General features: G+C 28.3%; 2 protein-coding genes across 2 annotated transcripts; one reads left to right on the plus strand and one right to left on the minus strand.

The window, feature by feature from the left end:
* The first annotated feature begins 355 nt into the window (after positions 1-355).
* Positions 356-8714, plus strand: LOC107629648 (putative inactive purple acid phosphatase 27). Its single transcript, XM_016332485.3, has 13 exons — positions 356-769; positions 1711-1798; positions 5399-5626; positions 5710-5818; positions 5905-6022; positions 6440-6572; positions 6675-6862; positions 6980-7166; positions 7466-7533; positions 7625-7709; positions 7803-7991; positions 8076-8156; positions 8389-8714. Exons 1-13 carry the CDS (start codon positions 441-443, stop codon positions 8440-8442), a joined length of 1857 nt encoding a protein of 618 aa, XP_016187971.1. The 5' UTR covers positions 356-440; the 3' UTR covers positions 8443-8714.
* A 377-nt stretch (positions 8715-9091) lies between these two features.
* LOC107634187 (GRAS family protein TF80-like) lies at positions 9092-11017 on the minus strand. Its single transcript, XM_016337758.3, has 2 exons — positions 10876-11017; positions 9092-10604 (listed from the first exon to the last, which is right to left on the minus strand). Exons 1-2 carry the CDS (start codon positions 10883-10885, stop codon positions 9274-9276), a joined length of 1341 nt encoding a protein of 446 aa, XP_016193244.1. The 5' UTR covers positions 10886-11017; the 3' UTR covers positions 9092-9273.
* Between the last annotated feature and the right edge of the window lie 6980 nt (positions 11018-17997).

The following is a 17997-nucleotide window of genomic DNA, read 5'->3' on the forward strand; positions in this document are numbered from 1 at the left end:
TAGAAACAATAAAATTTAATTAAAAAATATTTAAAATTCAAAGTTAACAAAATTTAAGATCTTATTTAACAACTTATTATAATATTAAAAGAAATTAATTATTATAGTGTTAGTTTGTTAATATTTCTCCAAATATAAATTATACGTCAAATAAAACACTATTAATTATTTATGTAAATTTTTTTACATCCAAAAAATGAAATTCATAATATAATATGAAGAAGGAAAATTTGTTTCTTCTTGGCCTACCCATGACAAAAATGTTTCCTATACGCACCATATTTGTTCTTCTATATTCACATTCACATCAACATGCCATAACGTAATTAATAATAACTACGCCTTCTTTTCTTCTTATTATTATAAATTCAAAGAAATCATCATTTCCCAAACACAGCCTTCTTACTTTCCCTCCTTCATCCTTCTTCTCTTCTTCAACAATGGAGTCTAATAATCGTTGGATTCTCAAATATGTATTATTAATGATTATGTGTGTTAAATGTTTAAGCGCTGATGCGACTTTAGAGGACGTGATAAGAAAGAGTTCAAGAGTGCACAGAAACTTCACAGCATTATCAGAATTCAGAACGATAAATAGAAGAGTGTTGCCAGATTGCTCTGCTTCCAGCCCTAATTTGAAGTTGATGGTGAATGTCAGTTCCTCCAATTCAAGTTTGTCGGATGATGAGTTCATCACAGTAACCGTCTCCGGCGTTTCTAGACCCTCCAATGGAGATTGGGTCGCCATGATCTCACCTTCCAATTCTAAGTAAGAATTTATTCTGCATAAATATCTTCCATATTAATCATCCTCAGTTTATTAAAATAAATATAAAAAAGAGAATACAAATCATGTTTTTTATATACAATAATCTATTGGCCAATATATCAATGAGTTACAGCTTAAATGGCATCGTCTTCCCAAACTTTTAGTAAAAAAAAAAAAATCTATTGGCCAATATACTCCAATCCATGACAATTAGTTGATTTGTCAGATTAGAGATTAAAAAAAAGTGAAAGATGTTTTATATTTATAAAAATTATTTTAGTGATCATAAATTTATTTTTTTTAATTAAAAATTTTTTTCTGTTACTTAACACGTGGGTATTTAATTTGTCTAAAAATTAAGAAAGATATTTTTTATTTTTGTATTAAATAGTTAAAAAATTAGATGTTATAAAACACACTTTTATATATATATATATATATATATGAGTTTAATTTTAATATACTGATACTTTAAATGAATTTATACCATAACTTAAATAAATTTATACTTCCTCTTCTATATATCATACTTGTATTTTCTTTTTTATAAAATTAATTACTTTACACTTTATATTGCACTGACTTTGATATTTAATTTATAATAGTAATAATAAACTGATAAAGTGATGTTTGAATTCATTTATAGTGCAACACTTTTTGCTTTGTTTGTTATCATGAATAATGTTTCATTTCTCACTTTTGCATTGAAGTGTTAAATGGTTGTACACGAAATAAAGTGTTAGTTATTACTCTTTTTTGTTTTCCTCTCATGACATATATATGATTGATGGGATCTAAATTAAAGTTAAACTTTACTATTATTGCTCACACACAACTCATGCACTGACATGCATATATTATGTTCATTCGAATAATAATTAACAAGAAGTTGATCATGTTTCATTCATAATTAATATTATATATACGTTATGTATGTGCAGTGTTAACACTTGTCTTCATAGCGAGTTATACTATGTACAAACTGGTGATATTGCCAAACTTCCACTACTTTGCCATTACCCTGTTAAGGTACATACCTTGTTAAATTAATAGTTTCATTTTATTTTATTTTATTTTAATTAATTAATTATGGTCCTGCTTGACTTTTGGTGCAATATGGTTTCCTTTCTTTTCGAGGTTTTTTGAGCGATTTTATTTATGTAATGTCCTGTCCTGTATAATATAAGATATAGTAATAGTAATAATAATAATAATAATAATAATAATAATAATAATAATAAATGGAAGCAACGATGTGGGTTCATATTCTAGAGCATGCCTTATAAATGCCATACCTGTTATTTTCTGTTGGGTATAAGGTGCAAAACTTGCGTTTCTAATTAAGTATATGTATGATTTATTATTATATATATTGTTAGTTTGTCATATGATGAAAATAATAAAGCTTGGTTGTATAGAAATTATCATCAGCATATTAATTAATAGATTAATTGTCTTTAATTAGTCAATGGTTTTATTATAATAATCTTAAGCGGAGAGATTAATTAGTTAAGTTCGTCATCCTTGCTTTGCATGTATTTTTCACCGAAATCAGAACTTAAGATATAATAATAATTTTTTCAATGTATTGCTGGTATGTTATTTTTTAATGAAATTAATTATGACCATGTAATGTTTTTTTCTTATTCTTATTGAAGTAAGGATAATGTTCATTCCGTTAGTCCATTGATTTTTAATAGTATTAAGTATGTGTTGGGTCGGAGAATTTTCATCCAACTCAAAACTTTAAGATGTCAAGTTAATAGATTTCTCATTTTATAAACTTCTCACTCTTTTTTACTTTCTTTAATGTAAGACTAATTTCAACACTCCTTACACTTACGACATTAACAGTATGCTATATTAATAAGTTGGCTACATTAATTTATTAGTAATTTATATATTTTTTTTCTTTCTTTCCTTTCTCTATCTCGGAAGCTTAAGTTTGACTTGTTAACACCAGTGATAATTAAGGCTACAACACTAAAAATGTTCATACTTATACATGCATAAGATAGAGATGGTTTTGAATTTGGCAACGTGCAACCATACATACACCATGTGCATTGTTTTCATGTATGAGAATAAAGTGTGTACATAACTTAGACGCCTTCTTTTTCATTCATATATAAGCTTCTTCTAATTCAATCCACACACGTACATACATCAGCTACCATAATTTTTTGCAGTTGTTCCTTTCTTATCCATCACCATCCATTATCTAATCATGTGTATATTGAGGGAATATTCTTCAACTCATAACATGAAATTGTGTAAGAGTTTTTTTTATGTGAATTTTTTTATAGCTTTTATTTTTTTAATTGATTTTATGCTAATAAAATTCTTTTTTTTGAGGTCAACAAAAATCAAACTCTATAAATTCTTAACTCATATAAATTCTGATATCATATTATGATATAATTTTTTTAAAATCTTAAATTGATAAGAATAGATACATAAGTGATTATATTTTTAACATATATAAAATATTATTAGAATAGAAATTATATTTAAAAATATATAAAATAATATATATAAATATAATTAAATTAATGATTAATTTTAATATACATATAATATTTTTTATTGATATATATGAACTGTATATATTATGTAATTATTATAATATTTTATGAAATGTAATATATGTTATATGGCCAGCATAATTTTTTTTGTCAATATATAACTAACAATATTTAAAAATATTTATTAAAAGTATAATATTGTCTTATTAGATTAAAAGTATTGAGTTACTAACTAAATTAAAAGTACTAGCTAATATAAATTAAAATTATTGACTTTTAAACTTTTTTTATGAATAATGTGTGTGGATTTTATTTAAAATAAATTGATATTTATTTATTTTAATAATGATAAATAGAAAATGAATCGACTTAATATATATTTTACATTTAATACGTCTACATATAATAGAGTTCATATTTTCAAAGTCTCTAGCTATATATATAATAGATCCATGAGCTATTTTGAATTTTTTTTCTTCACAATCTAAAATTGGCTCATTTTCGTTCACACTTTATGAGCCACTACAAAGTACAAAGCCTTGTAAACTAAATCTTAATAAAAAAATAATTTTTAAATGTTTTAATAAATATTAAAAAATACATGTAAGTCTTTTTTACAGGTTATTTATTAGAAGAATAATATATAATTAAAATATATATCATTCTAATAGGAATGAGAGGTATAGGTAAATAAATGTTCTCTTTAAATTCTTGACGTGGGTACGAGCGAGCAGCTGTTTCTTCTTCTTCAACTAAATTAATTACTCCACCGGCATTAACATTTAATAATGTTAAATTAATTAAGAATAATTTCATGGTTTTGCTTGCCCAAATTTTCATTCATTGTGGTGTTTATCAGCAAGGTCCTAAATTATCCTCTTACATTTATACATTGGGGAATATCTAGCTAGCTAGGGAAATTATTAAGGCAAAAAAAAAAAAAAAAATGGATGCCAATGTTTTGATATCTCTTAACTAAGACATTGTCAAAGGGACGTTACGTTCACGCAATGTTTTAATATCTTGTTGAAAGCTCCGACCCAAAATTATAATGGTATATTGAGATGGAATATAATTTTAGATGCTCCTAGCTAGCACAAATAAAAGCCACTACATTGTATATATTATTTAAATGTTAACTATTACGAAACTAAAACTATATTTAAAGTTATAATAAGAATTATTCATTTTAATTATTTATTTGTGCATAATGGGAATGGAAAAAGCATATTCCTCTTCGTGTATATATATATATATATATACTTTGAAGTGTATAATAACTAGGTTCATTCGCATATTGAGAAGGATCTTGGGAACATGTATTATATATAATAATTTTGGGAATTTCTTCTAAATCACCCCACCCCAAAGAAAAGAAAAGGGAATTGCATATATATATATCGATGTATAACACAGTAATCAACATCGTTTTTTTTTTTTTTGAACGAACTAAGTATATGCAATATCAGTACACACAGTGACTAACGAATAAATAATATTAATACTTATTTTATTTTATTTTTTATCAAATAATTTAGAGATTCGGTCCGGCAAAATTCTTAATTATTATCAACCTGACACAGTGACATGCAAATTCTTAATTATTATTCTTAAGGAATAATTCATATTTATCAACTTCATATAGGTTAAGTCCGGCAAAATTATTCTTTGTTATTAACATGTCATATTCTTAAGTAAAATGAAAAGTGGGAGTAAGCATTCAGGTTTTTATTCATCACCTGATATTTTATAATTAAATTAATTTTTTAACAGTTTCAATTAACATAATCATCACGTCATGAAATTAGATAATCAGGTCATAAGTCATAACACTTCTATAAAAAACAATTTAATGTTTTTTAATATAAATTTTATAAATCTAAACTGTTTATTATCTAATACCCTTGTTAGATGTAACGACACTAGTAATGGAATTAGTGATATCTAGAGTGAATTTTATTATAATGTTTTATACATTTAATACGTTACATTTGTTTCCATACTAAAATCTATGTTATCTATTAATGAATAATAATGAATGAATATTATGTGTTTTCCCACTTAAAATTAAGAAATTTATATGATGTTATTATTTTTTATGTAGGCACAAGTTATGTCAAATGATCCAAATTACCTTAATTGCAAGAGCAAAGCATGCAGTGGTTCAATAAAATTCCACGTCATCAACATTAGAACAGACATCGAATTTGTGTTCTTCACTGGTGGATTCTTGACCCCATGCTTTGTTGGAAGGTCAAAACCTTTGACTTTTTCTAATCCTAAGAGGCCTCTCTATGGCCACCTCTCATCCACTGATTCTACTTCAACTTCTGTATGTAACCAAAAACTAGACTTTAATTCATTAATTGATTAATCTTTTGTTCCTTAATTTTACATTAATGATTGGTGTTGCAGATGAGATTAACATGGGTTAGTGGAGATAATCAACCTCAACAAGTTCAATATGCAAATGGGAAATCAGCTACCTCAGTGATCACTACATTTTCACAAGATGATATGTGCTGTGAGTATTACTTAATTATTTATACCTAATCATAATTATATATTATGTATTTGTTCAAATCAACAAACACTGTTTCCATTTGATAGCTTCAGCATTGCTTCCAAGTCCTGCTAAGGATTTTGGATGGCATGACCCTGGATACATCCATTCAGCAGTTATGACAGGACTTAGTCCTTCAACCACCTTCAACTACAGATACGGAAGGTATTAAGAATTTAATTTTGATAGATTCACTTAGCAAAAATAACTAACTAATTTGTGTTGGTCGAGTGGTTAGCTCACTAGTCCGTTTAAGCAGCTGTCAAGATTTTGAATTTCACTTTATATATGCAATAATTTATTGACTAATAACAAACCCTTAAATAGAGTTTCAATTTACGATGGATTAGTCGTAAAACAAAATAATTGAACAAAAATAACTACTTTTTATATTGGCCGTGTAAATATCTAAAACAACAAATGTAATAATTAGACAATTATGTAAAACGTTTTACTCCTTTTAGTGCATTAAAATTAAATCAATATATGTTTATGAACTTAATTCAATAGGTTTAGATTATATATATAGCTTGTGAAACTATTTGTATTGCAATACATTGTGACTATGCTATGATGATGCAGTGATTCTGTTGGTTGGAGTGAACAAATCAAGTTTTTAACTCCACCTGCTGGAGGATCAGATGAACTAAGATTCATTACATATGGTGATATGGGAAAAACTCCTCTTGATGATTCACAAGAACATTACATTCAGGTAATTTTTTTGACAAAACTACTAGCATATACACAGAACAATAATACCAACAACATCATCATTCATTTCATTATCTTGATCTAGTTCATTTTTCATTCATAGCCAGGAGCACTTTCAGTTATTTCAGCTATAGATGAAGAAGTGAAATCTGAGAATGTAGACTCAGTGTTTCACATTGGAGACATAAGCTATGCCACTGGTTTTCTAGCAGAATGGGATTTCTTCCTTAGCCTTATTAATCCAGTAGCTTCCAGAGTTTCTTATATGACAGCAATTGGGAACCATGAGAGGTAGTATTATTGTTATTATTATTATCATTATATCATAATCATTAATGGAATTAAACTAGTGATGTTATCATTAATCACTAGGCTTATGGTCTATAATATACTTTATTATATACTCAGGGATTATGTGAATTCTGGTTCAGTATATATCACTCCTGATTCTGGTGGGGAATGTGGAGTAGCATATGAAACATATTTTCCAATGCCAACTTCAGCAAAGGATAAGCCTTGGTACTCTATTGAACAAGCAAGTGTTCATTTCACTGTTATATCAACTGAGCATGATTGGTCACAAAATTCTGAGCAGGTAAATTCGTAGAAGCTTTTTCATATTACTGACAATCTGACGTGTCAATAACACGTCAGTATATCATTGCCACATCAACATCTCTGATAATAGTATTAACTCTCAAGATATAATTGAGACATATTTAAAACATAAGAGAATAAATTAAAACAAATTAAACGTTAAAGAATATTTTTAAAATTTTTCAAAAACTTCAAGGACAAAAATATACTTTAATCTTTTTCTAATCATGTTCATATCTATGGTTTAATATTATAAGTTTTTTAATACATGTAATTTAACTGCACTATTTTTTGTAGTATGCATGGATGAAAAAGGACATGGCTTCAGTTAATAGACAAAAAACTCCATGGCTAATATTCATGGGGTGAGTTTGGTTTAGTTTAGTTTAAATCATAGGTTTATTCAATTTCACAGTATATATATTCATTGATTATAATATTTTTAAATGTTTACAGACATAGGCCAATGTATACCTCAGATCATTCATCTGCTGACAAGAATTTTGTTGCAGCTGTGGAGCCATTGTTATTAGCCAATAAGGTTAGTAGTTAGTACATCAAGTTTCATAGACTATAGAGACCCTTAAATTTTTTGTTCACTTTATATATTCATTCTTGGATTGAATTGAACCAGGTTGATTTGGTTCTTTTTGGGCATGTGCATAATTATGAGAGAACTTGTTCTGTATATCAAAACCAATGTAAAGCCATGCCCAAAAAGGATTCAAAAGGAGTTGATACATATGATCATAGAAATTACAGTGCTCCTGTGCATGTTGTTGTTGGCAATGCTGGCTTCACCTTAGACCAATTTCCAAGCAGTGTAAGTAATGATATCTTCATCACACTATGAACAACATTCATTAATTCATATATACATGACATATTTTTAATTGTGTATTTATAGGTGGATAACTGGAGTCTGATAAGGATTTCTGAATTTGGTTATTTGAGAGCACATGCTACTAGGAATGATTTGAGCTTAGAGGTTAGAATTTATTACACTGTTAATTTTAACATAGTTAACATCGTATTCTATGTTGTTATTCTATCATTTGCCTTTGGATTAAGTGCGAATTCCACGAATATGGAACTCACTCCCTATCCAAAGACGAATGAGTGTTATGTCGACTCAAAATACGATAATAACTATGTTCAATAAACATTTCTTTATATTTGGATACAATTATGTTGATTGTCATCTACTATATTCTCTGCAGCTTGTGACCGCGGATACGAAAGAAGTTAAGGACAGTTTCCATATTACCAAGTGAAAGCTCACTGAAAAATTCATATATACATAAAATGAAAGGAAAGACTAATATAGGTTGAGAAGTGTAGACACACACACAGAGATAGTATGAGTAGTGAAAATCAAAGAATAGTCTGAGTCAATTGCAGAACAAATGTTTTTTTTTTTTTTTTTCATTCTTAGTGTATAGTGCATGTGAAAATTCTCTCATATAGAGTTTTCTATTCAGAATACTGTTATCACTTGTTCAAATGTGGATGGAGACTCATATTAATGATAATTTCTTTTTCTTCATTTGGTCTTTGTTTATGTTTATTTCCCTTAACATAAGCAATTCTATTCCTTAAGAAAGAATGGTGAATTATGGATTGGATCTGCATAGTTTTACACCCCAATGCAAGTTTTATATAGAGATTTGTAAGATTATGAAAGAATCAATGGGGAAAAACCTCAAATTTCTAATTCTAATTAAATCCATAAGAACAAGGAAAATGTACCATGAATCCACTTTACATGGAAACTATGTCTACTCATTCAATATATACTCTTCACTTAGACTAAGTTTAACTAATGTGAGACTTAATTTTTCACACTTCAAATTCCAATACAGCAAACAAATAGTCAAATACTAATAGAAATAGAAATAGATGTACATGTTTCCATTTGAAATAATAATTAAAAAAAATAACAATCCTAGATATGTTGCATGAGAAATTTTAGGTGCTGCACTAAACTATCCCACATCCATTTACAGTTACAAGTAATTTAATAATAAGAAGAGTAATAAATAGTTGGAATCAATAACAAATGAACAATGATATACATATGTAAGAAGATATGGTATTGTTCCATCTTATAAAGAAAGATTTAATCCTCTAAAACTCCATGCTGAAATGGAGAAAAGGGGTCTATCACCCCAACAAACAAGCAAGCAACCATGGCCTTCTCTAATCATATATTTGTGTCCATAGTTGTGCAAAACCTCCTTAGCATGCAACTTATCATTGTCTCTCAAAGGCAGCCTCACAAAACCGGCCAGATCGAGCCGCCGAATCCAATTCTCAAGCTTCTCATACCTCTCCTTTCTCTCAAACCCCTCAGATGCAATGATGTTCTTTATCTGCTCTCCAAGCAGCAAACTCTCAACTTTCTTCCTCTCCAAGGAAGTTCTTCGCACGGTCGAATCCAAGCAATCAAACAAAGCACTGTAGAAGTACAAAGCTTTCTCAACTCTCTCCACAAGACTGCATCCATTAAGATTAGTCTCTTGCTCAGTTATCACCATTAATTTCGGCTGCAGTTTGCGAAGATCTCTTAAAAATGCCTCCATCTTAGGTGAAGGATACAGAGGAGGAGGTGACAAAGCAGAGTTAGGACTTGAAATATATGAATTCATCATATCTCTTTCGAGCCACTCTGCGAAAGTTCTTCGGTTCATATGCACTGCTCTATGCAGATTAATCGTTGCAGCCGGGGAATTCCTCCCTAGAAGTTCATCATCTGTGGCTAGAAGGCGATGCAGCTGCAAGACAGAACAAATTGCAAGCGCCTCGCCTGTGCGAACCGGCAAACTATCAATGTCAAGATCTTCTAAAGTGCTAACTATAGGATTGAACTGCAAAGGAAAATCCAATTTCTCTGCTTCTCTTGTCAAACTAGCATTCATCTGATCTAAAACCTCTTTCTTATCATGAATGCTTGTGATTCTCAAATGAGGAGGTCCTTCAGGACGCTCATTCAATGTCATCAAGAGGTTAATCCATTGAACCGGCTCTGCACAATGCAGATCAATTATATGAACAATTTTTTCGCCTTCCATCGCTTTAACTATGACTTGATTTGCAGTCAAGTAAGCACATTTCAGAAATGGAAACAACTCATAGAAGTAGTTCTGGACAAGGATTTCTTCAGGAGCAGTTAATCTCTTTGAGGAGTTTAGAGCTTTGTCTACTCCTGGAAGATTCTTGACTATCTTGGAAGCCAGAGCTTCGCTGAAATAAGTCACCGTTCGCTGCGCTGCTGCGCCGTCCGGAGACAACTGGTGAGAGATGTATTCAAGTGCTATGTCTGCATTTTTTATGCTTCCTGATGCAACAAATTTGGCACATTCGTAAAGAAGATCAAATGGATTTAAGGTGTTGCTGTCTTCCAATCTCAGCTCCCTTATCCATTGGTATGGTGAACCTATTTTCCAGTTCACAACAGACTAAATTAGCAGATACCAAATAAAAAGAGTTTGATTGTCATGCACACTCAAGTAATTCGTGATCAGAGTTCAAAAGATCTAGATTTCGATCCTTGTTAACCTTAGAAAAAATTTTCGGTATTAGACAAATAAAAAGAAAAAAAATTTTCTATGTAAATTAAAATATTTATAAACAAAGAGACGTATTAAAAATATAATTATTCATATTGTACTAGATATTTAATACTCCGATCAAAGTAATATACATACCTGAGTCCATAAGGCAAGGGTAATATTTGGCAGAGAAAATTTTCTGACAGTAGCACCAAATTGTGATAATTTGAAGCGTTCTTGGCAAAGGCCAAAAACGCTTAAAAGGCTCCCACACAGTAACTAAATCACAAGTGCAAAGCGTAACAGTTGTGCCGCATTAGGACTTTATAGTAAAAAAAATGAAGTCCATCGAAATTGGAGCTCTAAAATGGAAGGATTTTCCTAGGTAGGGATAATGGACAACGGAAGAGGTTGATTTTGTTACACTTGAATTCTTGTCCTTATGCCACATAGGAATATGAGATTTGCGATTTGTGGAAATTGGATATCCCTACATGATTGATTAATCATCATCCATCAAGATGTAGATAGAGTAATGATATAAATCTTGAAAAAAATAGTTAGGATATTGTAGTCTTAGTTAACATCTTGTAATTATGTACATAATTTCTTTTTTATGTGTGAAGTTAAAATACAAAAATCTTATTTTTCTCTTATTCTCTCATTTTTTAGAAAATTCTGTATCATTGAAAAAAGAATGAAATATGTTTTATAAGAATTTTGTGATGTATTTTGATGAATGAGTAGGAGAACGAAAATATCTTTAAAATATTATAAAATGGAACAAAAATAACCAAAAATATTTTTAAGAATATATATTTAATGTTAGGTATTTTTATTGTATTTTAAAATATTTTGAGAAAATTTTTGTAATTAATAAAAGTGGGAGTCATTTTTGTTAGCGTTTTAATAATTTGGGTACGAATTGAAATTGGTAGTTTACTCTATACTAATTTATGGTACTTGATTAGTAATTATTCATGAAATATTTTTAAAGGATCAAATACAACAGTATTTATCTAAATGATGATACTACATGACCAAGTTATTTTTAAAATTAAGTTTAACAAAATTAGTCCAATAGTTTAAGGATTGATAACAAAAAATTTTAATTGAAAACCAAGAAAAGGAGAGACATAAGGGAAAAAAATTGTTGTAGTTAATTACAAAAATAACTTGTTTATTTACCATTTTTTCATCCAAAATTAAAATGAAATGTTTTTAATATATATTGAGATATGAATGAATGAAATTTAGATTCTCTAAATTTTAGATTTTCACTTTAGAAGATAAAGTAAGATTTTTTATTATTGAATATTTTTTCTCTTATATTTTTTTTTTCCCACCTATGAAATAAATGGTGATAGATCATACTTTATCCTCTAGAATGAAATTTAAAATTTAGAAGATCCAAATCCGAATGAACGATCATATAGCAATTAAAAAAGATATACAAGAATCGATTATATTATTTTTCTAATTGTCTTTATATATGGACTATTATTAGACAAAAGCATGCATGTCCAAACGGGCTTTGATTTTGCCTTAGTGTTTAAGGTTGAACATTGCTAAGAAAACCCTCGGAAGTGGCTCAAAAAGACAAAAATGTTCTAAGGATTCGTTGTTTGACACTGAAAAATGCCAAATGATGGTAGTTGCAATGTTAGTGTATTGGGCTATTTGCATGGCAACAATTAATATTCTTCTTAGTTCTAAGCACTTTCTTTGGAGTTATAACTTCTTCATAATCTATGGTAATGGCTAAGAAACTTCGTTCTTTCAAGGTCCCATAATAATTTAGTATTCAAAATTATTAGATAGAAGTAACAAAATTTCATTTTTCAATCTATTTAATTCTATATTTATTAAAACAGTGTAACTATGTATTCTTTAAATATTATTTTTTATTCAGTTTTTAGGATAAAGAGAAAATAAAAAGTAAATAAGTTTTTGAATAATTGGTACGTAAAAGTAGGTATTTAAATTAATTAAATAATAATAAATCTTTATTAAAATAAAAAGTTCAATTTTTTTATTAATAATAATAACGCCTTAAAGAGCACATATTAATTAAGCTCTAACTTTAGTTGTCTCGCTAGCTCTTTGTTTTACAGTTCGCTGTTTTTCGTTAAGCCATAATGCTACTTAATCAAATTAACCTTAAAAAGTAGAGATTATGCTACTACCTGAGCCTGAAATTTCACTTAAAAAAAAAAACAAGCCTAAGCAAAAGGACCACTAAGGGGCCAGCAATAACTGTAAACAAAATAAAAATAAAATAAAATAAAAAGGAGTCAACAAGAATTGTGATAAGCAAACGAACCATATCAAAGAATATTTTTACAATAATATCCTGGTAATATACTAATATTCTCGTTCGGTAACAATGCAATAATATTTTTTATTTATAAAAGTAACAATCTGAATTATCGCCGTTTCATCATTCAATAAGGTTATAAGCATTTTTTTATTTAAAAGCAGGTATGCAGTAATAGAGAGGAATACTTTTTGATGAGTGATATCACGCCATTGAAGCAGCACACAACCTTGCTTTTTAGGCATTATATCATCAATACACACTTACACATCTAATATTAAAAGGTTCTACTACTTTATCTATGTCAAGTTTTGAATCCAAATGCAACGTATTAAACTATTGGAAAATTATTAGGTGTATCAAAAATATCGGTGTTTCAGTTATTTTAACCGTTGATTTTAATTAATATATATTATATATATTTTTTATAATTAAGATCAACGGTTAAAACAACTGAAACACCGATATTTTCAATATAACTGAAACTCTTCCTAAACTATCAAGACTTAAGAGGCACAAGGTTTGCCACTTATTAAACTAAGTGACAGCTGCTACCAATTCTTATTCTGATGACATCATCATTTCTCCAATAATTGGGCTTTTTGTTCTATTTGGACATGCTACGCCTTAATCTTCTACAAAACTATATAGTGTTTCTATTTTGTGTTTTTGGTCTTAAGGAGCATATAGTTTAATGAACCATATATAAGTTATGTTATAGCCCATGTCCAAAAACCTAGTTTTGTTAAAGCCCATGTCCAAAAACCAATTTTATTAAAGGTCAACCACAAAAAACATCAGTCATACCTCACATGGCATTTGTTCTCTCTCCTGTCTTAGAAATTTCAAATTCGAGCCTCACTTGAGAGTTGAGATAATAGGAAAAAAAAAAAAATCTTAACCCAATTCGTGACAGAGGCATTGTATGAGTGGCAAGCATGAGTGTGTGTATGACCAAAAATTAAAATCACGACCTAAGTTAAGAAAAAAAAAATAGTCATGACAAAAAATGTAATTAATATGATAGAGAAGTGTCAATTTATCGTCTCTTTTTTGAAAATTAAAATTTTACTTAAAATTTAAGAGATAAATTAAAATCATAATATAATTTGAACTGTACAATTTTTTATTTAATAAAATTTTAAAATTAATTTATTTATTCAAAATTATAATGTTAATCTAAGTTTTTAGTTACCTTATTCTCTTCATACTATGGGCAAATATATAAAAAAAAAGTTAAAAAATCTGAACCCTAACTAAGAAATAGAAAACCCACAAACACCCTAAAGAATATTGCTTCTCATAAATATAGAATACTAATATATGTTTGAGATAAGTCAATGTAGAAGGTTGCTATTGGAGTTTCTTTCAAGTCACAAACACCAGATAGAGACTAGAAAGTAAAAAGCTTTATTGCATGTACAAGTCATAGAAATAAATAATAAATAATTTACATACAAACGCATGCATGTGTCACCCATCTTATTTCTTTTCAAATAATTTTGATAAGAAATATATGTACATGTTGTTGATATGTGTTTTAACGAAATTACGGTAAAAACCCTACACTGAACATAAAGCTAAGATATCCTTTCAAAAATAAATAAATAAATAAAGCTAAGATCGCATTAACGATCTAACATTGCAAAATGGTGTTGACATGTAAAAGAAAAAAAAAACAAGAAAACATTGCAAAATAAATGTTTTGCTTTATTGTATACTTAGCTTCACCGACGTGTCGGCATAATCTTCGGAGGCTGTTCCAAAAACAAAGGAATTTTCATATTCTTCACGTACATTTTTGTTTTTTAATTATGTACCTATTTTCTTGTTTCTTAAGATAATATATAATATTATTTGATTATTCCCTAAATACAATTCATAAATCTTAATTATATGATATCTTTCATTATAAATTTTTAATTTGCGATATTGAAGGACCAACGGAATGCTTGTCTCAAAGGATTGAGGCTTAGCTCCATTAAAATCCCTTGAAAAAAAAAAATCCTTTGATAAATACCTATGTCAAAAGAAAAGAAACTAATACTTTGTTGAACATAATTAAACTTGTTCTTTCAATAAACTTTTTAATAAAAAGCAATCCAAGTTTTTAGGAAGGTTTAGTGTGTTATAGATTGTAAATTAAAGTACGATGTATAGTTGGGATTTTGAAGGAAAAACTTGTAGAATTAGTATAATCGGATTAACTATTGTAGTAATATGTGATTAGCTCTGGGTAAAAATTCATTTATAATTATCTTTTTATGAAGTTAATAATTGAGAATGGATCTAATCAAATATGTTAAATCAATAAAAACAATTACGTGTAAATTTTTACCTTAATTATTGTAATATGACTATTGAGTAATTTTTTTTCCCTCGTCGAACTAATAATATAAGTTGAATGAGTATAGAAGTTCAGATTTTTCTCTTTTAGTTAGTTAATCTCTGAAATTTGGCACTTAATATCAATTTTGATCTTTCTTTCTAATTCTTTTTTACAAGTTAAATCTACATATTCATCTTATTTTCCATTCAATTCATTCATATTTCATACTTTTATACACAATCATCAATTCATCTTCACAAATTTCATTATATTACATAAATATAAAATATATAATGATTTATGTATTTTTATTCATCAGCTTAAGTTTTTTTTTTTTTAGTTTCAAAATCGTATGAATATATATTATATAAATATTTCTGGTGAACAATTATAATACTATTATTAATCTATATGTACGAACAATAATTAAGAGTACACTAACAAATTTTGCACTTCTATTTTTAATTTGAGTTAAGTATGATTTTGGTTCCCAACGTAGGGGGCTGAAAATTGATTTCGTCCCTCGGCTTTTTTTCGCTCCAAAATCATACTTTATATATCTCTCTCACATGTAATCCTCATTAGTTTATAGGAATAAGAAAACATAATTAAGTCAAGTTTGTTGTGTTGATGTGATTCATGTGAGATAACAATATTATACATACTTGCTTTCCACCAAACCATATTAACTATGATACACTTTCTCTAACTTTTTCAACATTTTTAATAAAATAAGTTCACTATGATATTTCTCTTTCACCAGGTGGCCCAATCTCAATTGTTCATCAAAATTTAAACTGATTTCTATAAGTTAAAACCATTAGTTGTGTGCCATTTAGCAATAACCTCATATATATTTGTGTTGCTAAAAAAATAGATATCCCCATTCTCAAGAAGAATGTCCAAATTCAATTGCTCTCTTGTAGGGATATATTTTACTTCATAATTATTCTAATCTAAATCTTAATCAGATCAGCTGTTTGTCACTTCCTTTTTTATCTAAATCGATTATTAATGATTCCAAATCACATTTAATTATTCTATTATTAAACCTTTTATTTAAAAAAAAAATAAATTATTAGTTACATGATGATCTACCTAAATTATTTGTTTAGTGGCCCTAGTATTTACATTCATTCTATCAATTATATATATATATATACTTCTCATGTATGTTGGGAGACCTATGTCCGATTCTTAGTACAAATTAATTCTTCTTAACTAAATTACTAAAACAGGTCGCCAAACCCATCTATAAATACATCACACTTAAATAATTTTGCTTCCAATCATGTAAGGATAAAGAAAATTAGTTCAATAATGAAGAAATATAATAAAGATATATTGAAACAAATGAATGGATCATTTTCTTTATTGGTCAAAACAATATATAAATGTGGTAATTAATTTGTATATCCAAACAAATGATAGGTTTACTTGATTAAGATCTGTTGATTAATTAATGACATGAACAATAACCATATATAAGATAATAAAACAAGGGCTTTACTTTAACTTTTTAGTGGTTAATATATACTATATTATGAAGATTACTTTGATGATATTGTTTCCTTTGTAAATTCTCTCCAATTTCTTGGGAAACACAATGTTCCCATCTAGAAGACTAATTGCCATTGTAATGATGGATTAGTGTTAAATTTTTGTTATTTTAATTAAGAAAAGTGATTCTTGTAGCCGTCCACTTTGAGTCAATGTAACTTGTTTATTAATCTTGGTTAAATAAAGAGGAGCCAGCATGTGGTCCTAACATTATTCAAAAATATGTTGCATGATCCTTTTTCATGAAATTTCTAAATCTAAGAACATATGTGTAGTTGGTAAATATTGACGTGATTCTTGTGACCTAACAAATAACAAAATCATCTTAGTAACTATACAACACGCTCCTCTCATATTTTATTCAAGCAAATTAAGTTACAAGATAAATTAAAGAATGGGGTGTTCCATGCCCATGAAAATAAAAATACCATGGAGACAATGAACAAATCATCAACAAAAAATCTCCAATTACAATTGAACCTAGTAATGATCATAAAATCAAAACAAAAACAAAAAGATGTTCAATTTTTTTAATTTTTATATGCATCAAATGTGTTTCAATATATTATAGACAACGTTTAGGGAATCAACTAAAGTACCAGTCAATATATTATAGAGAACGTTTAGGGAACTCATGCTTCCATCTAAAGGGAGAAGGGAGAGAGAAGGGGTAAGAACTGGGGAGTTCTTAGTAGGGCCGGGGTTATTAGTTAAGTTCATTAAATCTGTGTTGTTTAGCATACGAATAGCAAAATACCGAGAAGTAATGAACAGATAAATAGAGAAAATAAAAAAAATAGAAAGCAGAACGCAAACAAAAGAATACAAGAAAATAAAACTCAAATACAAAGAACAGACTACAAACAAACAGAGTATACATTCATTCAATAATCATAACAGAGAAAATGCATAACCAAGTATAATGCATATCTGTCCTATGCAGGCCATGAGCTCACGTGTTCGTTTACACCCTGCAGCCCGACATTACCTAGGAACAAGTCCCAGATATAGTTTCCCTTTGAGCCGCAATAAAAAAGTTCAATAACACAAAAAAAATCCCATAATATTACTC

Source organism: Arachis ipaensis, chromosome B3, assembly GCF_059453495.1.
Source record: "Arachis ipaensis isolate K30076 ecotype BB chromosome B3, ASM5945349v1, whole genome shotgun sequence".
In the NCBI taxonomy this organism is placed as follows: Eukaryota; Viridiplantae; Streptophyta; class Magnoliopsida; order Fabales; family Fabaceae; genus Arachis; species Arachis ipaensis.